Genomic DNA, 27,245 nt, shown 5'->3' with positions numbered 1-27,245 from the left:
GTGTCGAATGGTTTGGAGAGAGAGGAAAGGCAGCGTGTGCAGTTCCTGGAGCAGCAGTCTGGATGCGCGGCTCTTCCAGCCACTGGAAGTTCCCAGCTCCCCATTGGTTGATGCAAGACTTTGGTGTGGCTTCTGACATGGAAATAAAGCCCCACTTTGGTCCTTCGAGGGCCTCACTCGCTGCCGAGACTGGAGAGGAGAGATCACACAGACCTCAGTGGCGTCCATCCTTGGCTACGCTCACTGCCCTTGGTTGGAGAATGGGTGTTCCTTATAGATGAGGTTGTTTTCATCTGCGGATTTTCCCACCACTTCTCGCCCACGTATTGCCGCGTAACAGGGCGGACGGTGCCGTATCAAGTCAACAATGTGTGGGATCCCGGATCGAAATTACACGGCGTCCGGTGTTTTCTCACAAATAAATGCACCCTTTCATTTAATGAAAAGAAAAATGAGCCCACCTTGAACTGGGTGACAGTGTGTATAGTACACTCACTGTTTCCTGTGCTGCGCAAGGCGGTCCAGTCTGACTCCCCTCCATGCCTTTATCCCCTTTTCTAATTGCCTTTAGGATACAGAGGCTTGTGTTACCCTGAGCTCCGGCGCACCGCAGGGTTCTTGGGTCCCTCCATTCCCAGGGAGCAGCTCAGGGGAAGCGATCTCCTGCGTTCACCCACCAAGAGCCCTTAAAAACAGCCCTACAATTGATCGCATTGTGTAGAGTCATTTTATGGCGCTGATTTATTGCCGTAAAGTTTACTGGACCCTTACAGCTCGCCACAGACATCTGAATCTAACAGAGGTTTGTTGTAACACCAAAATGTTGCCTTTTTATTACTGGAAATGTGATTTCAATAAACAGCAAGATTACTTAATGCGTAGAGGATGCGGAACGACTACTCTTTAGCTGGTTTACACTTTGACCTCTCACGCACGCACTGGAGCTTATTTGGACACTGCAGGATGTTGTTTATGTCCCTGCATCATAAATGAGGTGGCCTTGCAATCTTCCCATTAAAACTAATTTGGCTGTTTTTTAAAGGCTACATGAATGTGCTACATTAACTCCACACATCCCACAGTCCACCCAAACGTTTTTTTTTTTTTTTTTTTCCCAACGCTAATTTTTTCGAATCAGCCATAAGGCTTGTGTTGATTCCAGGAGTTGGCTAATTCATAAGGGAGTAGTTAAACGAAAAAGCAAATAAACCGTAAGGAAATAGGCCTGCGGCCCATGGGTAAGTGTGTAAAACAGCTGCGGTGCATGAGTGTTTGGGAAACTTCTGGGTTTTGATTTTCTGTTTATCTCTGCAAGTCATTAAATCAGGCATCAACAGCAAACGCCGCACGACTGAGGTGTCCTTGAACTTTGTTTTTGCTGCTCCCAATTACAAGCTCCATGGGTGCAGTGCTTTTCTAAACCTGACCTTGACCTTCTCCAAACTCCCTGGAGGGAATTCGGGGAAAGGAGGATCTGCACTCAACCACTTACCTTGCAGTCCACTTATATGAACATACTGCATGTGTAGCGTATTTGAATAAATACAGTGTACTTTACATCACTTTCATACCCGTTTTCTGCTCTGTCTACAGACACATCAATAGCCCAGCGTTTCCCTTCCGTACGTCACGTGAACGCACCAATCACCATGCCTGTTGTGATTGCCCAGAAAGTGAGTCGCCGCTATGAAGCCCTGCCAGCAAAAACGTAAAGTCGCGTAATTGGTTGCGCAGAGGAGTTTGTGTTGAATGCCTCTCCAGCTGGAATGACTCCCCCCTCAGCACTGAGCTCTCTCTCATCCCGTAACACTGCAAGCAGGGAGTGAACTTTTGAAACTCTTTTAAGCTTTCCGATTTACCTTTTTTTTTAACAAAAAAACAAAAAACAAAGTTATTATTTAAATCATGTTTTGGTCAGTGCCGCTGTGCGTAATCGTAGCCTTCTTTGCGTCCGTGCCGGCAGACGCGCAAGTCTCCAGGTATGTTATCGGATGTCCTGCTCGGTGTGACAAGTCGATGTGTCCCCGGCTTCCAGCGGACTGCAAGGAGGGGCAGACCCTCGATGCCTGCCACTGCTGCACCGTTTGCGCGTCCGGAGAGGGCGAAGCGTGCGGCGGCAGCGGCAAGCTCGGGGACCCGGTGTGCGGAGAGGGGCTGGAGTGCTCGGTCTCCGGCGGGGTGGCGTACACTGTCACGGTGAGGCGGAGGAGCAAGAGCGGGGTTTGCGTGTGCAAAGCCACCGAGCCGGTTTGCGGGAGCGATGGGGTGTCCTACAGGAATATCTGCGAGCTGAAGAGGGTCAGCCGCCGGGCGCAGAAGCTGCAGCAGCCACCTGTTCTTTTCATTCAGCGGGGAGCCTGCGGCAAAGGTAACGCTCAGGTTGTTTTGATCGACAACAATTGATCAATAACACCTAAATACAGACTAGTATACTGATAACAAATGTCTGTGAGGAGTCATTGATTTGTATTTTGAACACTTTATGCTGAGTTAAACTGCTGTAAAACATAAACAGTGTACATTTGCAACAAATATCTGGACGCCTGACCATGACGTTCCCACTGGACGTTTGTGGTTTGCAGATCACACAGATGTTGTTGCTTAAAGCTTCATTCACTGGCACACAATACCCATGTGTCCGGGCCAACAAGAGCCACTATTCAAGTGTGTTTTCCTCTCTTGTTCCTGAATTACAATTAGGCTTGATCAGAGAACTCTCTTTCTCCCCCCTTTTCTTTCCTGAAAGGAGCCACGAGTTCTCCCCAGATGTAAAGCTTGATGTGATCCTTTGGATTAGTTTTGGCATGCATCAACAGCAGTCACATGGCTGTAATCTGCTTGATTGTTCCAATACAATGCAGACCACGCCAGAGCAGCCTGCATTAGCTGCACTGAAAGGAATTTTCAAACCCCTCACAAGTACGATATAGGCTACGACTAAATGGAGCCGAGGCGGTGATTGGTTTTGTGCAAGTGTTTCCGAACGGACCTGCGCTTTGTCAGAATGCCGTTTGACAGGCATTTCACCCTAATCAGCAGAGCTCAATTATAAACATACATCATTCTTCACAAGCCCGACTGAGAATTAACAATCTGCACATTTTCAACATTTATCATCATCACTGCTATATGTGTGTATATTTTGAAACACCATGTGGAACATCCAGGCCAGATCAGATCCAAAGCACATGTGAGGCCACAGGTGGTAGAGACATTGTATCATTTTTAAGTTTTCCTGGGCATGTCTTTCACATGTGTGCATCTGAAGCGAGCGCCACATGTGCACAGGTGAAAACATCCGGATGAAGAGCTTCGTCACCTGTGGCCTCAAAGACCTCCTTCCTCGTTCTTCTTTTTCGTCTCTTTCCAGCTCTGTGTGTCTGTTGTCACTCATAAATCACACTTAACAGCCACATGAAGGAATTCCTGGCACCGATTCAAAGCCACAATTCGCCCTCTGCTGAAGACGGTTTAAAACAGGCAGGAGACACAGAGGAAAACACAAAATTAGCAACCCATATTTTCGGGAAAGGTTTACATGTGCATCAAAAACCGTGTGGGCGCGGTGGTAGGGCAGACTGCACTGCCACATTTGTTTGCCAGTCATGTAAGCAACTTAAATGGTTAAGTCATTCCCAGGCAGCTAACCATGTCTGAAACAGAGCAAGACTGCGGTGGGAGCTACTGATTTTCCAAAAGGCACCCAGTGAAAATTTCCACAGCTGCAATAAAATGGGTCACGTTTCATTCAGTGCATCTGATGCACCCCGGTCCAAACTAAATAATGCTTTCTGTGCGAGCATCTCTTTTATAGATTAACTTTAGCACAACCTGTGATGGAGCCTTCAGACGCTGGCGAGAAACTCGACCCCCTCTGAGCGGCCCTTCACTACCCTGCAACCTGGCCCCATCTTAAGAAAACATATGCCAGTATAGTTGCATGATGTCATTTCATGTCTGGATGGTTAAAAATTATGAAAGCAGTTAGTTTTGGCAAAGGAAACTAGGTCAGAGCGTTCCGGTGACCTTGGGGGTCACATTTGTCAAAATTGATCCAATTTATTGAGAAATATTCAGTTATTGGAAACTCATGGACAATTATAGTGGGAACTTGTGGGGGCTGAGAGGCCGTGAATTTAACTAAGAATGCTGCACCTGATGATGCAACTGTCAGGGCCGTCAGATTTGTCACATATGGCCTGCAGAGATGAAGCTTGCTGTATGTTGTTAATAATCTGCCAAGACCTATCCAGCTGAATACAGTTTGTAGCTGCTGAGTGACTGTACTGCCCTTTATTGCATTATGTTGCAGAATGCACTCTGTGACTCCGCTTACTGACATTTGATGAATCTGCAAATTCCTCCTCAACTTGCCTGAGCCGCTCTTAATACTAAAACATCATCTTCGTGCATGCGTCTTTGACTTTTTGTGTTGAATGCTGATCTGTTAGTCTGTCTCTGCTCTCGTTTCTGTCAGTCTGTTTTCCTCATCTATGTTCCTTCCTGTTCTTGAGGGCTATAATTCTCTCTCCTCTTTTATTCCTCTTTCTGCTCAGCCTGTTCCATATGAAACCTTTCCTCTTAAGTTTTTCTAGTTTTGCCTACAAAATGGAAAGAGATGACTGTGTGTTCTCCTTCCTCAAATTACAAAAATAAGCCAAACAAATGTGACGTGACTTCCCAAATTGGTCTTTGTCTTGTCTGCTTCTGTCCTAGGATGATGCCCATATTGGGAAATTTTGAAGAAGTTCTACAAAATAATTTTAAAATAGAAAAGTGGATTAGCTCAAACTATTGCCAGCATGTCATTGTGTGTCAGTATAGCTCAGAAACTGTGGAAAAACAAAACCCAATGGTCTTACACCTAACATTCATATCTGTTGAGTCAATGTGTACTGAGCCAAAATCATTATGATCTGCTGGAAATTATTCTCACAATAGCATACTTACGTTACTGGGCTTGTGTTGATTGTCAGAGCCTGGCCTTAGTAGCTCGGTTTCTTCTCTCAGACGGGTGCGAAAAAAAAAGTAAACTGTATTTCTTTAACAGTGACCATAGAAAATGCTTTGCTTTTTCATAAACCTAGCTGCAGTTTGACCCAATTTGTCCAGCAATAAAAAGGGAAAGGGTCTGAGCATGAAGCAGAGGAGCTGACTTTATAGTTTTCACATTTTTTTGTAAGGAAGAAAAAGCTGCTTCACTCTGCAGGCACCAGTAAAATAACCATTACTATGTATGGGAAAACTAGAAGAATAAAAGCAGCTGAAATCTTGAACTTGGGCCCCTGTGGTGAAAGCCAATGTGTGTAAAGTGAGGAGGGGCGATGGGTATATGGGGAGGTGAGGATTGGGGGGAGTTGAGTGATGGTGAGTGGTTTTATATTTTGTGTTAGAATAGCTTTCCCACATTTGCTGCTTGGTTTGAGTCCAGAAATAATCTTATGGACATCTGATCATCATTAACTGATAGTTAACTTTAATAAGCTCTTTCATTAGGCGTTACCACACTTCTCAATATGTCTTCCATGTGGGTGAAATCTTCATCAACTCATAGCACCCTAAAACAAATTAATTTCGCGCAATGAGTATGTCACTCACACTCTGTTGTGTCCTGTATGGATCTTTCAGATACTCTTTTTACACTTTTTGTTGAACATAGTTATGTTAGACCCTTTACATTAAAAAAAATGAAACTGTGGTATTTAAAATTAATTAATTAATTTAAAATATCTAAGTCTTTGTTAGGGATTAAACCATCTTTCTTGCCACACCTTTCCATGTGGTGTCCCTCAGGGCTCAGTTCTTGGTCCTACAGTATTTCCACTTCTGTGTTAGTTTTGTTTATATTTTCTAGTGTAAGCATATACATTATATTAAAAAATGACTTGGAGTTACAATTACAAAGCCAATTTTCAATAGCTCCACCTCTAGCTGAGTTGCAGCCTGATTCTATGGATATGAAGTGATGTTCTTTGAACTATCTGCAATAAGATACTTATTTTTAGATGCTTATTTTTAGCACTGGATCTCAAAATCAGCTTGGAAATCCAAAGCATCATTACACACTTATATTGTCTAAGCATACATGAAGGTTAGTTAGTTGCTGAGCTGCTGAAGTTGAACTACATTCATGACAGATTAGTTACAGTAACAAATTTATTATCGGCTGGAAGAAGCATATTGTGCCTTTGAGACCTCCTGTTTGCTTTTACTTAGAACATTTATAGTGTTGAACAAAAGCTCCTGAATTCAAAGGACCCACAAGCTTTAGAGTTTAGCCATTCATTAGAGTTGTAACTGAGCAGTTTTCTTTGTCACGGTCTTCTTCATGTGTTTGCTTTTATATTTCTGAACTGGATACTCAATTTTCCCTGCCCTATTATGTACATGTTGAAATATATTTATCCTTTATACACATCAGTGCTTTTCAGGACTCCAGAGTTAAGGATGAATCAGTAACCTTTTTGGGATTTAAGTAGACAGCTGTTGTTCAGTTGGGCTTGTAAGTCAACTTAATTCTACAGCTGCAAAGTCTTTCTAAACACAGCTAAGCAGTGAAATAATCTGTCTCTGTATATAAATCAGGCAACAATGGCTCGACCATGGTCTTTAATGCAACTGTGCAGAACATCTGATTCATGATGTCCCATATCAACAAATCATCCAGATTGCTTTGTAGTGGTAGTCGTGTGTCTCTGGCTGTAAATTCGTATGTGAAGAGGCTTCACTCATCATAACATGGTGAAATGGAAGAGACTAGGATCCTATGTGGACGCTCCACGAACAACACAGTTTCTGGCCAGTAATCCTATCACAGCTGACCACCAACTCCCCCGGGTGTGAAGGTAACATGGAGAGAATGACTCCACAAAATGTTTTCATTACTTTTATTTCATGCCATGGCAAGAGAGTTGTGGGGCATTTGTCACATTTAATATTTGATTTAAAGTTCAACCACGAAAATATATGTTGAGGTTTGGAAAATGAGAGGTTCCATTTGCCAATGAGCCGGTTCCTTTGGCCCTAAGGTTGGCAATCAGGACACCAGTTTGGCTCAAAATAAAACCATTAGATGGTCAGAAGTTTTGTACACATGATTTATGAATTCCAGATGATGAAACGTAAGGACGTCTGTGATTCCCTTAGTTACTTTCTAACATTTCTCTTTAAGTGTTTTGACAACTAATTGATGAATTAACATAAAATTAAATATGAATGAAGACCGATGCCTTTAATGATCTCTGGCTTTTCTTTAACGCCCCAAAGAGGTCAGCGTTTTCAGTTATCTTGTAAAATATCTCATCATCTACTTCACTTAATATGTAAGTATTGACTGTGACTTCTTTTTGACTGTGATTGTGTCTACGGTTTGTCCTGAATTCCCCATTTTGGCCATAGCTAAAACATCTCATCAACCATTAGATGAATATCTAGAATATTTGATAAATGTATTCTGGATCCATGGTTATGAAAACCAGTGATTTAAGTAATCTCTGATTTTCCAATTCAACATCCTAGGCATGTCCACATTTCCAATTATAGTAGTATCTATAGTGTCTAGTATCTAAGTAATACCTATTAAATGGAGTGATTTTAAGTCCTTTAGTTTAATGCTTCTTCTTAGCTTATATTGACACTAAAGATGGTCTTTTTGGTCTAAACTCAAATATCTCAGCAACAATTAGATGGATTATCATGATGATTATTACTGATATGGAGTTAATGGTCTTTGTACTTCCCAGATGGACTTTAATGTCCCTTTTGTTTCCTTCTTAGTTTTGTCTTTTTTTGTCTTCTGCAATAACATAAAATCAAGCACCCGAAGGAGGTTAAAGTTTTTAGATGTCTTGCAAACTCTACATGGATTGGCACAGTAGTTTGACTGTGGTAAGTGTCCTAAGAAATGATGGCCGGATCATATCATTAAATTTGATATCTGACAGTTGCAAGTGACCGTATGAGATCAGAATTCGGTCCCTGAGGCTTGACAAATGTTTTCACGCTGTGTAATTTATAGCAAGATGGTGCATGTATTGGGCTAACAGCAACCAAAGTGGAACGGCTCTTTGTCCTTCCTTACCATTTACTGCAATCAGTGATTTTACAGGGCTTATAGGAGCTTTTGATTTTTGCAAATTCTGCCATCTAGGTGAAAGTAACAGTTCTATTGAAACAAAATAAGGGCTTACAAATGGATGGATGAACAGCTCGGAGGGAAAGGTCTGGGGAATCTTGATTCATAGCTTTGGTTTAGCTTTTAATTACCAGGTAAATCTGTCAACATTTCCTAACTTGCCCAATGCAGGATAGGTGATTCAGGGAATTTGGCAGCCGTCATATACGCAGTGTCGGGCAGTGTGTTTGGTCTTGAAGAAAGAGTTGTTGACTATTATGAAGGTGGTATCCATGTGTACTCCTTCGACCACACCGTAAAATAAGGGTGAAGGTCAAGGTTAAGTATTTATTTGTACAGTTTATGGTGAGAGTTTGTAAATGTGTGTGCATGTGTGTCAGACCCGAACTAGACAGTCTCCACTGTGGAAGAACTGTCATCTTTTCTTTTCCCCACTGTGTTATGAAAAAGGCCAGTTTTATACGTCGGTTTTCTATTCTCACACAGCGTTTACATCATACAGTATTTCAGTGCATCTTTTGTTTGTTTTTACTAGTCTGACATCCCGTGTGTGTGTGTGTGTGTGTGTGTGTGTGTGCATGATGTATTTTCAGCTCAGGACAATCCAGACAGCCCAAGGCACAAGTACAACTTCATCGCCGACGTGGTGGAGAGAATTGCTCCGTCTGTGGTTCACATTGAACTTTACCGCAAGTATGAGCCGTGCACCTGTGTGTACCTGTGTGTCTGTATGTGTGCGTCTGTGAATTTACGGCCCACCTGTGCGCTTAACCAGACCACTGCAGTTGGTAGGGCACCTTGCCTGCCACTTGAGTCTTTCAACATCTTTTCATTGCCTCAACAGCTTTTATGCTCTTTCATGCCTGCATCTTGTTGTTCTTTCACACCCCGATTCTTCATTTGTCTCTGTTCTGTCTTTCACTGTTGCTTGTAAAGAGCTTCTTTTCCTCACTCAGATCTCTTTGTGTTAATCTCTGAAGCTCACCTTTGAATGTGTTCCAGCTGGTTTATATATTTACTTTGTGTTCAAGAAACCTGTGCAAACTCACTTTGACAGCTTTTTTCAACTTTAGTCTTACCCTGCTGTTACATCATGCATGCACCAGTTTGTTTTTCTAGAGGAAAAGACCTGTTGAAAGAGGAGAATGGCAGTGCTGTAACTGTAAACCCCTCCAAACAACCCTCTCTGTCCTCTTCCTTCCCTCCACAGGATGACTTATTCCAAACGGGAGGTGGCTGTGGCCAGTGGTTCTGGGTTTGTTGTGTCAGAAGACGGCCAGATTGTGACCAATGCCCACGTCGTGGCGAATAAACACAGGGTGAAAGTTGAGCTGAAGAGCGGCGCCTCCTATGACGCCAAAATCAAAGACGTGGACGAGAAATCCGACATCGCCCTCATCAAGATCGAAGCACCGGTCAGTCTAAATTCTCAACAGGCTTGCATCAGCACAGTGGGAGTTGTCTTCAGAAGTCTTCAAAATGTTGGTGAAACTAAGCACCAACAAGTTCTCTGCTTCCTTTGTTCCCTCTTTAAGTGATACAGCACCACCATGTCCCAATCTGGCAGTACAGCTGTTAGTGTTAACTTAGCATAGGTGCTGCAATTAAGTGTTGCCAGTTAGCCAGTCATTTGCAAAAGTGATAAATAAACTCTTCCTTTTCCTAATTACTTCTTGTGACCTGTACATTCACATTGAATACAAATGTCAATGCACTTAACACACACCAACACACCGGCGTGACTGGTTTTCAGTTGCTGCACGGTGTATTTGCACCTAGCAGTGGTGATTTGCCGGTGCTTTGCCTGGATATAGACCCTATAAGTCTAAATTTTTGTCCTAGGCAATCCCTTCGTGTCAGTTGCATTGACATTTAACCTGACTTGTACAGGTCAAAAGAAGTAATTCGGAAAATTCTGGAGTTTACTTTTGGAAACAACTGGCTTATTGGTAACACTGCATTACAACGCCTATGCTAAGCTAACAGCTGTGCTGCCGGATTAGGACAATACCTGAAATTCTTTTTCTCATTTAACCAACTCTGGGGAATACAGTGAGTGAATAAATTTCACATAGGGGTGGTGTAGCCCTTTAAGAAATTCATTTACTTTTCTGCCAAGAGATTAGAAGATCAACACAGGCAGAAGTTGGTGAGCTTTGTTGTAGTGCAAAGATATGCCAGCAGTCATATTCAGGTTCACAGTAAAGTAAAATTAAAATTTTCGCTTGAATACGGATTAAATAAATTAGGATGGAGCCAGGCTTGTCATTTCTCTCTGCTTGCAGTCTTCGTGCAGATCTAAGCCAATTGTTCCTGGCTTTAACTCCTCTGAGCGGCATCGATCTTCTAACGTCATCCAGCTTCTTGGGTTGAAAATTATTTTCCAATATGTTACACTGTTGCATTTGTGATTGGTTTAATTAGAGCCAGCGATTCAGGCTCACTGGAGGCCACATTTTCTACGCTTTCCCATAAATCTAGCATTTTGTTGGCTTACACTTATGTGCTTGGCTCTTGGTACAAACAGTTACACTTTCTCATGTCAAGACACAAAGTCAAGACAAACTTCTACAAAACTTGACTCATGAAATTTCGTTGTTTGTCAAGTCCTGTAAACTAATAAGGCTCCACATTAACTTCATAGACTGCAGAGTTGCTCTGGACGCATTTTGTTTTTTTTATTAATGAGCTTGTATGCAAAGTTTTATGAGTCCGATGGAGTGAGAAAATTTGCCAGAGGTGTTCTTGACAAAGTTTTTGGATTCTCAGCCAGCACAACAAGATCAAAACACACTCATCATCTCTGTTTTTTGATTTTAGTGAAGGTTTTGGGATTGAAGTCTGGCATGAAAGTGCTCTAAATCTGGCAGATTACAGAGAGTTCAAGAGAAGTAATTGAGAATGCAGGTGTGAGATGGCACTTTAAAAATACAGCTTGCTGGCAGACAGTCCAGATCTTCAAAAACAGCTCTTCTCATGACAGACAGAGCCATATTACAGGTAAAGAAACCTGTGGCCAGCCTAAAGCCAGCGTGCATTCAAAGGAAGCCACTTTGCACTGTATGACATATTTTCTTTGTAGCTCCCTGCATGCCCCTCTCTGTCTGTGTTTATTTGTCTGTCTAGAGGGATCCACGCTGCGTGGTAGTCACAGCCAGTCATGTGAAGGAATGTGTGGCAGTGAGCCAGGGCCTATTGACTTGCGAGTCATAGCTGAGCTGAGTGCATTATGGAGCAGGCTGGGTGACACCACTGAAAAGATGTTCATGACCGCAACGCGAGGTGTATTACAAAGGCCTTCGTTTCTGAAGAAGCCCAACTAGTCAGGTTTTGTTCAGCTGGCAATGCGAGCGACGAGCGCGTAAAAGTGCAGTGACAGAAGCTTTGTGTGTGTTCATCCTATGACAAAAGCTCTTCCATTGGTTGTTAACAAGTTGCTCTTCCTTCGAGGGTCTTTATCCTGTTTGTTGCACCACATGCTCAGTGTATAGAATTCAGGAATGACTGATGACTCTGTGCCTTCTTATCATGGTCAATAATTATGCATCCTTCATTATTGGAGAAGTCTTACAATGCACGGATGCAAGAAAAAAACCCAAAAAACATTCCCAGCCATTAAAGTTTACTTGAAGCAATTCTCTGCATGACACCTCAATCTCAGTAGTTAGTAAACAGCATGGGATTGCAATTAAGTAGGTTTGTTGTAATCAAATGACAGCCAGATGTTTCCAGAGTGTCATGCTGCTCGGAGAACACATTCAGCATCATGAGGGTACTTGTTTTGGAAAAGAGGCATTGTGTGTGACGTCTCAGCAGGTCGTTCAGGTCATGAGACAGTGGTGAAGTCCCCAGAAGACCAGTGGTGACTTTGAAAAGGCCACATGATTTAGATGGAACTGGCATTTCAGCCAATGTGCAGCAGTTAGTATGCGAAGAGTTTCTGTTACCTCTTAGGACCGTTTCTGGTGTGAACACAGATCTCGTCAGGACCAGTGGTCCTCGTTGGGACCAAAGCCCAATCATAATGAGGCTAAATGTCATTTCTGAGGTGATGGTTATGGTTAGGGGTAATATATGAAATGAGGTTAGGTTAAGGTTAGGGTTTGGTTTTGGGCTCGGCTATCCAATGAGTGGAAGTCAGAGCTGCAAGGGTAGCTGCGCAAATGTGTGTGTGATATCTGGAACGAGTGAGACTTATGAGAGGATGAGTGTGTTATAATGAGAGGGCAGGAGGGCGAGCAAAGTTGTCATTTTGGATTATATTTATAGGGGTAATTATAGCTGTCTGAACCTATTGCTACAGGGGCTTTTTAATTTCCGTACCTGAAGAGCAATAACTGTGGATTTCAACCTCCTTCTTTATTCAAGCACAGTTCAAATGGTCAAGTAAACGTTAAATATTTGGTCTTTGGGACCCCAAAAAGATCCAGTGACACATCTTCATTAGAAAACTACAGTCTCCAAATCTGAATAGTACTGAAATAAGACAAGACACCTACAAAGCTGAACTTGTGAAGTCAGTTGACCTGGAAGGTGATTGATAGCTATGATGTTAATCAATGAAAAGTAGCTGGAAGATGAATGGATTATGAATGTAATTTCATGGTTCTGCAACAGATGAGACCAAAGAAATGTACTTAAAAGTTTGAATGTGCATCCGATGATCCAACAAATTCTATTTTATATCTTACAATTGCAATAGCTACTGTAGGCATATTTTCTAGTTCTTACCACACATTCCAAGCTTTTTGTGTGTCGTGGTTCTGCATTAAAGGTCAAGATGGATAGGGTTAGGATTAGGGTTAGGGCTAAAGGCAAGCTTTTAATATTAGGGCTAGGGTAGTACAGACACCGTGACATCTCTATATATGGTGTACATCTCTATGACTGTATCTTCTAGTGTCTCTTATTGTAATTTGACTTCGCTCTCTGCTCCCAAGTCCCTAGAGTGATCACTCAGTTCAAACAAAAGATTAAATACAAATTGCTGTCAGCGCTTCACAAGTAGCCAATGATATCAATCAAATTATACAATGGCACAATTGTTTACAAGTGAAAAAATGAAGTTTTCCTTTGTTGTAATGACTAGCTTCTCTCCTCTGTCTCCTTCATTTTCTATGTGAAACTGGAGTTTATTGGTGGCAGGGCCCAGTCTGTTCCTGGGGCTGTGGTCTACCCCTCAACTCTGGGGAATACATTAGTCTGTCTACAGCAGCTGGAACTTCAGAGGGGAAGGAAAGAAGGGGGAAAGTGCCCTACTCACTTGTTCCTGTGCAGAGAGTATGGGGGGAAAGACAGAGCAAGAGCGACAGAGAAATCGAGGGCGATGTGGTCAGGGCCTGGAAAATGGATCCATATGTCTGGAGGTCTGTGTGAGCTAATCGGCTAATGAGTGCATTGTGTGATGTGGCAATAGCACAACAGAGATAGAACTCCCTCTGCTTTTTCTTTTTTTTTTAACTTGGCGTAATCCGTCGCCTGGAACTGAACACGTATAATACATCAGATGCATTTGGTCTATCCTTCTTGCTGACTTGAGACCCTTCAGGATTTGAAGGATATTTATTTAATCACGTTGACTGATGTTGACCCCCACAGGCGTGGAAACAACTGCACGGTCTTGGAATGACTTCTGAACACTGTGCAGGGAAACTTTTCATATCTTTCCATCATTTTATGTCATGGCCTGTGCAGGCATAAACACTCAGTCTGCTTAATGCAGCTGCATTTGTACTAAAGCATTGCATTTGTAGTAACTAAATGTGTTGCGTGAGACAAATTGTTATGTCAGCCTAACACATCACTTAATTTGTCAGGGCTCCATGTCGTTAACATTCTAATGACGAACCCTCCAAACATTCTTATGTCGAGCCCTGTCCACATATGTAGTGACTGGCTCATCTTCCACAATAGGTTGCTGGTGTACATTCCCTTTTGTGTATTTCCTGCCCAGGTTTTTGTTTAAATGACATGCTCCTCTCAGTACATTGTTATCATTCTCTTCTCGTGTGTATGCCCCTTTAGATTGATGAGGTATATTTTTTCCTCGCAAATTAAAACTGCTATACTATTTTTACTACTTAAGAATCTCTTCATCTCATGTATCTAAAGTGGATTGTTTGGTTACGTGGCTGTGGATTTAAAAAATCGTCTCCTCATTTCAGCTACTAAACTGACATTTGCAGCACAAATGCCTACTTAATCCACCTCGAATCAATGAGGTACTGTTTTTAAAAATGACTGCAAATGCTGAATGGTAAATCTGCCACCCTTATGACTGTAAATACCAAGGAAGTTAAAAAAAGACAGTGTTGAGACAGTGTCTCATAAGATTCTACAGAAAAGTGTTGTGGCTTCAATAAATGAGTCATTTTCTTGGATTATTTTGCGAAGGAAATTAAAATCTGTCCTCATATTTTCCCTGTGGTGTCCCCAAACAATGACACTGTTTGTATCGCCCATCACCTAGTATTAAGAGTCTTTAACCATCCTCTCTGGGAAATTTGCCTGGTGCTGGTTTTGTCTGGGCTATTATTGGAACACGTACAGTCTGTGTGTGTGTGTCTGTATTTATGTGCAGGGAGGAAAGGGGAAGAATGTGCCTCCATGCCGCCATGTGTTTATCTGTTTATCAGGGTAAATGTTTCCGCAAGAGACATCTACATTTTAGCTGCGGCCCCCAGATGAAGTGTAGAGGTGGACAAAATCTAACTCGCCGACAGTTATTCAAATCGGTATACGAATGTGTGTGTTTGCTCGCGGATGGGTTTAAGACGACTCTCTGCAGGGATGTGGAAGACACGCTACATTGCCAGTGGAAAGACACAGTGTGGCGTCCTTTGGAGACGTGCAGAGGGGAAATGAATCACATCCTCCTCCCTTCCTGACCTATCCTTTCTTCTCCATAGTTTGCCCCTGCAACGGCTACAAAGGTTCTCATGGTTAAGGATGGAGTAGAGTGGGAAGAGAGCCAAGTAAAATGGACACACACAGTTTAGTCCGCCCGGGTCTTGCTACACTTTGTCTTGGCCTACATTTTGGCTGCGTAGTTGTTTTCCAGACTTGCTGGGCAAACAGCAGCCCTGTCCAAAACTGGGCTTACCAGTCAGTGACATCACTTGTAGATGCTTGAGATACATATGAGGCATAACATTAAATCAGCCACAACCATAGTCAGATGTTGATAACTAACTGAGGCCGCCCTGACTGCAAATTACTTTTTGCCCTAAATAGCCTATTATTATCCAAGTGAGACAGGGCTGTAATGCATACCTGGTTGTGTTAGTATGTGAGTTAGTAACTGCTAGCTATTTTTGAAGGGGGGCAGGTAGATTATATCATCAGAGATTGAGTTTGAAGGTTAATTAATGAAAAAGAAAACACATTTTCCCCAGTGACGGATAGATGGATGGATATGGCTTTTGATACACCTCTAGAATCTGTAGATAAACAGTGAAAATGCTTTGTCCACCAGGCACAGTATCTTAAAACCCTGTGTATGTTCACTCAAAACATTCTGCACATGTAAGTGAGCAACCTTTTGGAATTGAGCATTTAAAGACTCCCTTCAGAAAACTGCACCTTTTATTATCTACTAATGCATTTATTGCTAGTGTCATACTCCAAAATTTGGGTGCGGGCTTTGGGAAAATGCAACACTTCCAGGGCTATAAGTCAGTGGTTCCTGAACTGAGGTGCTCTTATTTTACTTGTGGAGATCTGAGTGTGCTCCCCCGACCATGTAAGGAATAGTCTCGACCACAATTTAACAACCCAGACATAAAACCTATAGGAGTTAGTGTTAGTGTCATATGTAGGTTTACACTCTGTGAGCACATAAAAAAAACATGGTTCTATCTAAGTTAAAGGGAGGATGTCAGGGTTGAGATCCACTTTTTTCTTCTTTTTTAAAACAGTAGTGTTAGTCACTGTTAGTCACAATATTGGGTATATTAACCACTGCAACAAAGGTTCCTTAATCTAAATAAAGTACACTCTAAAATACAGTTTTGTGCTTAAACTTATCCGTACCTATGGAGCTGTCCTGTCATAAAACTAAGAATTTATGTGGGGCGGTTTTGGGTTACAGATACGTGAAGTCCCCTTGATGATCATGAAGGACAGTATCGTGTCATTGGAGGACTTGTTGATCCATTTTCTAAACATCCTGTTTAGTGTCACATGGGCGTAAATTTATCCCGGCTCACATTGGGCAAGGGTCAACCTTGACGAGGTCACTGGCCCTCACCGTGCAACCTTTCAGCAAATAAAAGTATGACCTAACGCTTTGGGTAGAAGAGAAACGAACCGCGTTTACAGTAGGAAGCAGACCGGCGCATTAGACCTCATCATTGTGATTTGCGCAGTTCAAAGTTTTGTGGTGTCTGGCCAGAAAAGAGAAGCCCTGGAGTCCTCTTTAACTTTCATGCGAAGCTACACGGAGTGGAACTCACAGACATATGTTTGCTCTTATACAGACCGAAAAAACCCTTTTCAACAACATATGGAACCCATAGTGGTTTCCGTACTAGTGTCAGCAGGGATATGGTTTTACCCAGAATGTTTGGGACATGTTAATTTACCTACAAAGCGGATAGCTCCTCAGCGTAAAGACGCACTGTAACTTTGATGAATGGTATATATACGCCCATAAATGTTTCCCTGCACGACATACAAGCACTCAGACTCATGTAGAAACTCACACACCGTCTCATTGTCGCCTCCTCCTTCAGACTCCTCAACATCTTCTCATCCTTAGTCATGATGTGCTGCATGAGCATGCTGAATCCTGCCCTTTTTCTATCTGCACTAGCAATAACCCCGAGGGCACTTCTTCAGACGTCAGCGGTAAAACCCTATATCTTAGCGTTCTTATGAATTTTGTAAGGCGGATCTTATAAAAGTATGCTCCCTGCTTTGAAGTCGCCGGCTTGAAACAGAAACAGGGGAGCTCAAGTGACAGCTTATACACAGCTTGGGCCACGCGCTGACCGAGCCGCAGCTTCTTTTTGTGTCTGAATGTGTGTATTTTGAAGTGGTCTGGCTGTATATCCGAGACATGCCAGGTGTGTGGGTTTTCATTTACAGACTTGAGGTTGTGAGGGTTCATGCCCAGGTGACCTACTCCCTCTCTGCCTCTCTCTCTGTTGTTTTCTCTTGCTCTCTCTCTATGTCCACATGTGCCTCTATTAAGCCAAAACCCATTCCAGCTTGACCGGAGTTAAAGTTTGCACCTGGTCTGGTCATAAAACAGTAGTTAGTTTAATGGCTTTTAAATGAGGCTCCAAACAGCCTCGGCTGTAACATTAAACAATGATAAATCTCTACAGCAACTCCACAGCAATTTTCTGAGCAATGTTTGTCTGGCGGCTTATCTGTCTCATTGTCCCGTTACAAAATATGTCTGAGGCTGAATCAAAATTCAACTTGCCAACAAGGTATTGTATAAAGTCTTCTCAGCAGGACAACAAAACACCGCTCTCGATCTCTTATCTGAACACTCAAGAACGCGGAAAACCTGCCTTCCTTTGTGAAATGAAGGAGAATAACTTACAAAGAGTTCTAACAAAACAAACCCTTTCATTTTCAGAAAGAGGATGGCATCCTCACACACCACGTCGGATCAGACTTTTCCAAAAACTCAGCAGTGGATATTTTTGGATCTGACGACTCTTTTAGTCTTAAACCAAAAATATTTCTGGGGCCAGGAGCTGGTTCCTGCCACCGTACATTACCGTAATATCAAATGCAACTTTGACTCATATCCTCACATTCTCAGACTCCCCGCCTGTGGTTTGTGGTGTTTGTTGTTCCCCTCATTCACCTTGCCTCCTTCCTTTAAGTGCAGCTATAGTGTCTTTGGGTAAAGGGCCGTTGCGTCGTAACCTTCGTCTGAAATAGCAGGGTGAGTCACATTGGTGGTCAGCAGAGGCAGACTCGGATGGTGAGGCGATTTTCCGCGAGCCTTTCCAGATCGCTGACTAGCGACAATTAGTAAGCGATACTTACGCTCGGAGGTCTTTCAAAACGTTGGGGAGCCTGTTTGTTCTGCCCTCTCACCTAGGTGCACATTGCTTGTCGGTCAACTCCTGCATTTTCCTCGCTGCGTGCACGATTTTTTCTGAACGCAGTGTGATTTTCTGTGTGAGCCCGAGTGAGGAAGACACCTCCGTAAAAGGGCTCGCATTTATTAAACTCATCTTACAAATATTGGCTGGAGTTCAGCGACCAGGTCCCTCAAAGCTGACATTTTGGAGATGCATGGTTTCCACCTGATAGCAACTGTTGCCATGACACCATCGGTATCACTAACTGTTATCATAATTATGGGGACAGGCAGTGGCCTAGTGTTGAATGTCTTGGCAGGGACTTGCATCCACCTGACGTCCTCTCACTCTCTCAGCTGTGTGTGTTCCTCTTGCTTCCTTTCTCCATCTGTTTATACTCTTATCCCACGTTGAGTGCGACGGGGGAAGGGGAGCGGGGGGTTGATTATACAGACTGCTACTCCTGTGTCAGGTGTTAGTTTGTACATGCCAAGTGCACATTTCCAGGTCTATGTACACACTTCCTCTTACCTTCTGCGTATTTGCTTTGAAACACGTAACAAACAGAAGCCCAGGGAAATTGTGAGTGCGATTTGTGTTAGTTCTGCTTGGATTCGTGTGTGGTTGGAGGTTGAAAAGGTTCTCGGCTATCGCTATCTTTGTCATCGTCTAATAATAACTTCACCTCGAGGGTCAGGATCGTTTACGGCAAGGTTTAGGACGGTGAATCAAAAGTTCGTCTGAGACGTTTTCCCACAAACCAATTTTCTCTTTTAATTTAATCCTGTTTATGAATCGCATGGCTGCTTTCTGTTTATTCTCCACATCGGCAGACAACCATAAACACAGAGAAACTGGCACGCAAAGTGTTTTATGAGTTATGACTGAAGACATAATAATTTGTGATTTGCCTGCTATGTGCGAGTGTTCATCTGGGTATGCATATTTCACATTGATCCACTTGCATGTGTGAACTTGTGTTGCTGTCCCAGTTAACTTTTAGCCTCCTCTGGTTCCTATTTATAACCCAGCGTAAACAAGATGGATACACAGGAAGAACACTCAGGACAGGTTCTTGTTTTTTCTATGAGGTGGTCGTTGCATGGCGTCAGGTCGTTGGGTACAGTCTATGCATTCACCAGCTTTGACTGTGCCCAGCAGAAATGATTTCATTCACAAAAGGAAACAATCTCTGTGGATGGATAAAAATACAGTATGCTTCCTCTGTCTGACTGTAGAGACGAGCTCTCAGTAGCCTGGTTTCCACTGCCCTGTGTAAGAAGTCCAACCCAAGCTTAAGGCAGTCATTATTTACTGTGTATTTGTCAGTTTTCCATCATCTGCGCTGTCTTGGCACTCATTAGCCATTAGGAATGATTTATTAGCCCAGCTGAAGTTTCGGTCAGGCAAAAGCTTTTGATCTTGATTATTAGTGTTTTGAGTCGTCGAGTTGTTTGGCCTATATGTCACCTCTGCCTTCGGTGGTGAAGGAGTAATCATTATTGTGAGGGAGCCCTGGCATGAATCAGTGAGAGTGGGCCATGTTTCGAGGACTTGTGTTGTAGCTGTGATTATTTTTCTACTGTCCACTCTTCAAACAGATGATCATGAGAAGACTTCAAAGCCGACAACTTCAGCTGGCGCAACTCTCTGCTAGCTAGAAAAGTTGAATATACATCGTTTTTCACTATAAGTAACCACAACACATGCATGAACTTACCATGAAACCAATGAAAAGTGGTAAAAAGCAAATCAACTGTACCCTTTTCACACACACACATTTGCACATCCAGTCATATTGTGCTCAGATATCCTCCATGGCATGTGTCACTTAGTAGACACAGTTTCCTTTCAAAGTGCATTGGCTGAATTATTACAGTGTACCTGTAGTAGCCTGATTGTGTACATTTGCAAGTTTTTTTTATTATATATTTAAGCTCCTAACTTTTATTGCAGTGATGTTTGCATTTTGAAGTCTTGTTCCTTGTCACATCACCAAGAAGAGATTTTGATTCTGAACACATCTGAGACAAACTTAAGATGTTCACAGAAGTAGTTCTTCAGGTACCTTCCCAGGGGAAACCAGTACCTAGGGGAAACCAGTACTTAGCATACTTGTCTCCACCACAAGCTGCTTAAGTTCCTCTTTACAGTTGCACATCAAAACGACTTGCAATGAGCAAGTCTACTTTTTGGCATTTGTCTTACTGTTGGACTGTGGGATTCTTTATGAAAACCTCCCAGCCAAATTCCATTTTGCCACTTTACAGACAGTTGTCAACCAGATGTGTGACGGAGGAAAAGGAAGTGCCAATTACCCAAGAATAATAAAAAAAAAACAACATACAACCGACATAGGGGGAAACCAGCAAGTAGCATGAAAAATTGAATAAGCTGCACTGCTCCAGAACTATTTCAACATTTTAAAAACAAATGACTGCCTAATACTCTCAGAAGTAGGCCCAGAACATACCATGATTAGTTGTCTTGCTGAGTCACAAAAAAAAAAGGGAAAGCAACAGACTTCTACGCCAAGGCCCTTTTAAACTGGACACTCAATCTGTTCTCCTCCAATCACTGCCCAGCACATGGGACGCTGAAAGACAAAAAGAATAAAACAGCAGCCCCTGCAGGCAGGGAGGCGGCACACATCATAGTCACTTATAACACTACAAAGATCACTTTTGACCCTTTTTGTCTCAAGATATTTTGAATGGCATCTTATTGATGGTTTGAGGAGAACTGAGGTTGAAGAAACATCATTTCTTCTGTGCCTGGAGACCATCATGGTGGACCAACTTCCAATAAAGCCCCCGCCACTAGCACGACTAAAATGACTCATTCTTTCATGGAAGATCCCAGTAACATGTCCCTCTGTGTTTCCTATCTGTAGACCAAGCTTCCCGTGCTGTTGCTGGGCCATTCATCAGACCTGAGACCAGGGGAGTTCGTGGTGGCTATCGGCAGCCCGTTTTCCCTCCAGAACACGGTTACTACAGGAATCGTCAGCACCACTCAGCGAGGAGGCAGAGAGCTGGGTCTCCGCAATTCAGACATGGACTACATTCAGACTGATGCCATTATCAATGTAAATGAGTAACATGATGCGTTGTCAATATGCACTGATCTCATGAATACAAATAATAACTAATGTATTTGTGATCATAGTACGGCAACTCTGGAGGGCCTCTAGTAAATCTGGTAAGCTGTTTTTTATTTTGAAGTCAGTCAGACCCAATCTTGTGTTAAAAACCACATGACTAAGCTGAACCTTGCTGCCTCAGGATGGTGAAGTGATCGGGATCAATACGCTGAAAGTGACGGCCGGCATCTCCTTTGCCATACCCTCAGACAAGATTCGACAGTTCCTGGCTGAGTCTTACGACAGGCAGTCCAGAGGTATGAGCTACGAGAAACAACTTGTTACGTTTTCATTTTACTGCTTCTCTTCAATCAATAAGACAAAGTGTAGAAGGGGAAAAAAAGTTGGACCAACATCCCATTTGGATATACACTAAAAGGGCCATAACTCAGAGCACAATTTCTGGGACTGTTTTTCATCTCCGTGTGCTCTCTTGAGATATGTTCACTACATTTCCTTCTTTATGAATCCATGCCCGGCATTGCCTAATAGAATTTTGACACTGCAAATAAACTAGAGAGAAGAAATGCCTGCATGCTGTATATTAGGTTTTCACCATTTTCCCCTCCTCATAGTGTTTCAGGACAATATGTACACGTGTTTTATATATGGCTGCCAACTCCTTGAATTGATTTGTCTATGTGATGAAATACACAGAGAGAGAAATAAACCGGGAGGTGAAAGGATGAATGATTGTACTGTGCCCATCTCTAGGGAGAACAGACGCCAAAAAGAAGTATATTGGCGTGAGGATGATGACTCTGACTCCGGCGTAAGTTGCACTCTACTAAATTCGCAGCCCCTGCTTTGAAACTCATCCATCAAATGAAACTACGTGTAAAAAAATTTATTATGTGGAGACAACAATAAATAGACAATAGACAACATTTAGGGGTAAAAATGGAGAATGGTTACTGAATTTGCCGTCTCCTTCTTCTTCTTTTTTTTCATCCACAAGGCTAGCCAAAGAGCTGAAGACTCGACACCGTGACTTCCCCGACATCACCTCTGGAGCTTATGTTATGGAGGTCATCGCAAAGACGCCGGCTGCAACGTAAGGAAGTCATTCTGCTTTTACCAACAGCGTTGGTTCATTCTTAATATTTATAAGAAGACATGTGCGCACATTCATAATCTGTAGGCAACGATGAAAGTGGACTTCTGGAAATTTTCTGGTTTCCATTTGTAGTCTGAGTAGTATTGACTAATCATTTAATCATTTAGTTGATGTCTGAGTGGGAGTTATTTGCAGTCTGTGCAAGCAGATATTTTAAACAAAGATGTTTTAACTCTCCAATCAACGACTACATTCTTGCAGCTGAAGTTAGTCAGATTCTTCAGAATAACCAACCGTAGCCTTAGTATATCCGTTATCTGTAACAGAAACTGTTTCCCACAATGATCTGGTGATACTCTGATAACAGTCAGTGGGATTCCAGATGGCCTCAGTGCAAACTAACTTTACAGTAACTTTAACAGTCAAGGAGAGGTCCAAAATTTTCTCCGACAGATCGGTTGCTATGGGAGATTTTTTTTGGCAATTAATCCATGTGCACTTAAGTCTCAGAAGACTCTCAACACTCTCCGTGCAGCCCCTGCCCCCTCTCTGTGCAAACAGACAGTATATTTAATTTCATTTCCTTTCTTAATTTAATTTCTCTCACCTAACTGTCAAGCGTGCACACACACACACAGCTACACAGCTGTCCAATGAGAATTCATGGCTCACTCTGGCGTTCCAGGAGTGCCTAGCCCTCTAAAATATCACCCGTCCTCCCACAATCGCAGCCCACTCCAATCAGCCGGCACCACAACTCCAGCGGAGTGGGGCGGGGGAGACGCTGAGGTCAGCTATTTCCTTCAGACCTCATGGAGGGAGGTTACCAGCTACGCTGTGGTTTTCCTGCGCCTGCTCACCCAGCCCACTCCAGAGCAGTCGCTCTTGCAAGGCCCCGTCAGAGTTTGCTCATTGCTTAAATCAGCCCGCTTTTTGAATAATAACATTTCTGCGGTTCCTTTTAAATTCCGTGCTATTTTCCAGGCTGCACTTTCGCGCTTTTGATCTCGCTCGCGTGTTGTGTCGGTTTATGGCGTTTGGTAATCTTGACCTTGCATTTGGAGGTGTTGGAGCAGCTGAGTGTAATGAGGTTGAGTACTGTGTTGCAGTTGTGGAGGTGTGGTGCTCTCTGTTTGCATGTGGTTGCGATTAAGCAGCCGTGTTGAGTGTCAGCTTTTGATATCATTGGTGGTTACTGCCTTGGCCTGGGTGTGATTTCAGGTTTACAGGTTTGTTTTTGTTTTGTTTTGTGTTTATTCCGGGTGTATGACTTTTCCACCGTGTTTTCATCCGCTTGGCGCTCAAGTCTCACTGTGGTATCATTGGACCTTGATTGCTTCATTATTAACATACTTACAACAGATGTTACTACGCCTGAGATCGCACACACGCCGACCTATAAACAAACCTTTCCAGAGCGCACGTTAAATAATTTAAAACATCACATCTGTTGGCCATTAAATGCTGCTTTTTATTCTTTCTACTAAAATCCAAAGAGGAAACACTTGTAAGGAGAGGACATTTTAGAATTTATCAAAAGACCAAATATTACATGGGGTGATCTGACATTAATTTCTGACTACACTGACTGCCTGAGGCACTCAGCCCCAAGCACATTCATTTTTGCTGAAGATGTACATTTTTCATTTGGTCAGAAAGTTCACTAATTTTCCTGAAATGTTAGGAAATGTTATGTTCAGACAGGAGTGAAAAGCGTATTTTTTTGTGTTTGTACAATGATGAAATTTTTGGCGTGTCTGAAATTATTCTATTTAAGAATAAGAGCAGAATACTATGATATATCAGCTTCCAAATACAAAAATAATACTTGTTGTCGGATCAGTTCACTGACAGCATTTCCTCACAGGAAATGAGGGTTGAAAGTGACGGGAGGTGTTTAAATCAACAAGACGGGCCTTTTTCAATGCAAACATTTTGACTTGTTACAACAGGGAAACGACACAGGACTTATCTAACGAGGGCCACATTCCATGTATGGGAGGTCCAGCTTTTGTGTGTGCTTGTTACTGGGGTGCTTAATGGATCCAGGCCATCATGAATCATCATGTGACAAGTGTTGCTGTTCAATACGGATGATTTAAGTCGACAGATATGTTTTCCTGCCATACACGTAACACCTACTTGCCATTTCTGAAGCCCTCGATCAGTCATCTCTCCTTTTCTTCTGTCCTCTAGTGCTGGACTCAAAGAGCATGATGTCATCATCTCCATCAACGGCCAGAGGATTTCAACAGCGACTGACGTCAGTGCGGCCATCAAGAGAGGCGACACCTTGAAGGTAGTTGTGCGCCGCGGCAACGAGGACGCCATCCTCACCGTTGTTCCCATGGAGATCGACCCTTGACCCGTCGCGAATCACAACAGGAGGAGCTGGAGCTAGGTTTTACTTGTCACCAGTGGACCTTTATTTTGAAGAGGGCTTCTATTGACACACCCTCTCCCTGTGGCTCAAAGGCCAACGCCGACACACATCCAAGAAAATCCTGGCTTTGCCTTGAAAGCAACGACTGTACAGATGCCCTAAAAGCAGTGCTGTACTTAGTTTGTCTTGTTTTTCACTTTTAGTCTTCAGTGCTCTCATCAATGTTACTACTGTTTGGTCACAGACATAAAAAAAGTTGACAATTGGCTTTTCATCTGCTTTCTTGTTTTATTTCGTCTTTAATGTGGACTTTTGCTCAGTCAGGCATTTCACTGCCATTCTACTTACAGACTCAGTGAGCAAATCTAATTTGTATAATTGTTGTTTTTTTAAACTCCTTTTTTAAAAGTACTGTAGAATGTTTTTTTTTTGTTGATTATGTGATGTATACTGAAAAGAAAATAAAGGTTTAAAGTTTACATTGGTCTTGCGACTCTGCATTCTGGCTGTCTCATTTTCCTTCCATCTACGTTTCACTCAATTTCATGCCTAAACAGACACACATTTTGAGACGGACTACACACAGGGTGATATTGTGTTGTTTTCTTTGTGTGTTTTCGTGTAACCTTTGCTTCTACACACGCACACACAGAAAACCATTGTGGATCTGGATTGAATTGGATTTTATTGGCTTTATATGGGCTTGGTAGCGGTCTGGAGTGATTGTTGGGCCGGGGGCTTGCAGGCTGACCTCAGAGACAGGAGCGTGAGCCAAGAGAGAGATCCGACCCACAACGCAGCAGCGGCCCCAGATGTGGTACCTCGCATGAATACGCTCCATGTTTTGGTAGAGATTTTTTTTTTTGTTTGCCACATAAATTTTGGATGAAGGCAGTGAATTAGATCTCACGAGAACGACAGGAACCACAACGGAATACAGAGTTGGCTCAGACGATAAGCTTTCACTAAATGTGAAATCGGCTGTGGAAAAACCAAGAAGAAGCTTTTGTCTTTCTTTATTGTAACCCGCCATGAGTGAAATGCAACAGTTTTACAAGACAGGAACACATTTTGTCATTCAGTGGTCGACTTCTCCGTTTTTACATCTGAATTGCAAACCAAGTCCCTAATAACTGGTGGATGTTTATCCCGCCCTCCTCCTATTTTCCACCCACATGGACGCTCTATAACGGAAAAGTGTCTTCGTATGATGGCAACTGGGCCACAGGCACGCATGAAACGATGAAACTTTATTTTAAGGTTGCTCTGGACATTTAAACAAATTTTGAGTTTTGTTTTAGCTGCCCAGGTCATACATGTATTTATCAGTTCCAGGAGATTTTGAAGAAAAAAAATTGAAGTGCGACAACAAGTGTTGCTGCCATCTGATGGTTCTGGCTCAGTGTTGCATGTCTTTAGTTTACTCACCCAAACATGTTTCAGACCCTTCAGGCAGATGTCACATTCGAAGCTGAAAAGTCTATGTTTTCATTTCACTGGGCCACAGCACAGATTCCTGACTCATTTATTCCAAGACTGCAAAACATTCAGAGAGATTACAGTATACATATGGAGCAGTAGACTCAGCTGTAAAGTCTGTCTGTTAATGAGGTCATGACTGCTGAACTGCCAAGACCTTAGCTCAAAACCATCAATCATACAGGGCATGGCCGTATTACCTCACCACCTCTGGACCCTGACTGACAGTGTGTCACAAATACATACAAAATGTCACTAATCTGTGGTTAACACGGCACATGGCGTTGTCTTTTTTGTATGATCTGGTTAATCTAGTTTGCTATGTTCAACCCCTTATTGTTGATAAAGGTGACAACTGTGACTCCATAACTTGATTAACTGTCCTACTGAATAGGGGCTGGGGAGTGACAGCACCGGCTCATTTTCTGTTGGTCAGACAGGAAAAAGGAACCCTAAAAAAACAAACATTTTAAGTGACTCCCATGGGAAATTAGTACCCTTCTCTTTTTGAACTAAAGCCAGTCGTTTCCTCAAATAACCTCCATATTTTGAAGGAGATATAAAGTCTGTCTTGGCTGAGTAATGGTCATTTCAGTGTTGATATAGTCGAGCCAACTTTGCCCAGGCTATTTAGAACATACTTTTCATTCAATTGACACCAGCTGCGCCCTAGATTACAGAGTCATTACTGGTGATTCGTATGCTTTTGCTTATGGAGATGTTTGAACATTCAGTCCAGGGAGTACATAACAGTCAGATCGGGCTGTATACAATTACTTTCCAGTTGATTATATAATATATTTGAATTTATTTAGGCAATAGGGGAAGGGGAAGATCTGAAATGATACTGTATTATTTTGTGTGCCTAGAATTGGAAACCAATGTCATAATACTGTACAATAAACAATTTGTAAGTAAGTAAGGAGTGGTCCACTAAATTTTACGAAAACACACACACACACACACACATATATATGCTGCGGCAATAAGGTGAATTAAATCAT

General features: G+C 42.5%; 1 protein-coding gene across 1 annotated transcript; it reads left to right on the top strand.

Moving 5' to 3' along the window:
• The first annotated feature begins 1,727 nt into the window (after positions 1–1,727).
• On the top strand, positions 1,728–25,241 carry LOC125019298 (serine protease HTRA1A-like). The gene is made up of 9 exons (XM_047603989.1): positions 1,728–2,368; positions 8,728–8,827; positions 9,345–9,549; positions 21,074–21,268; positions 21,349–21,381; positions 21,465–21,579; positions 22,037–22,094; positions 22,281–22,376; positions 24,576–25,241. The coding sequence occupies exons 1-9, from the start codon at positions 1,906–1,908 to the stop codon at positions 24,742–24,744; spliced, it is 1,434 nt and encodes a 477-aa protein (XP_047459945.1). The 5' UTR covers positions 1,728–1,905; the 3' UTR covers positions 24,745–25,241.
• The last annotated feature ends 2,004 nt before the right edge of the window (positions 25,242–27,245 follow it).

This window comes from Mugil cephalus, chromosome 13 (assembly GCF_022458985.1).
Source record: "Mugil cephalus isolate CIBA_MC_2020 chromosome 13, CIBA_Mcephalus_1.1, whole genome shotgun sequence".
NCBI lineage: Eukaryota > Metazoa > Chordata > Actinopteri > Mugiliformes > Mugilidae > Mugil > Mugil cephalus.
This window is presented reverse-complemented; position numbering and strand designations above follow the sequence as displayed.

What these genes read in the sequence shown, in the direction of transcription:
- LOC125019298 (XM_047603989.1), top strand. Translation starts at nt 1,906, where the DNA reads ATGTTTTGGTCAGTGCCGCTGTGCGTAATCGTAGCCTTCTTTGCGTCC. An exon ending in TCATCAAGATCGAAGCACCG is followed by an intron (nt 9,550 to 21,073) that starts GTCAGTCTAAAT and finishes TCCTATCTGTAG; the next exon opens with ACCAAGCTTCCCGTGCTGTT. An exon ending in GCAAAGACGCCGGCTGCAAC is followed by an intron (nt 22,377 to 24,575) that starts GTAAGGAAGTCA and finishes TCTGTCCTCTAG; the next exon opens with TGCTGGACTCAAAGAGCATG.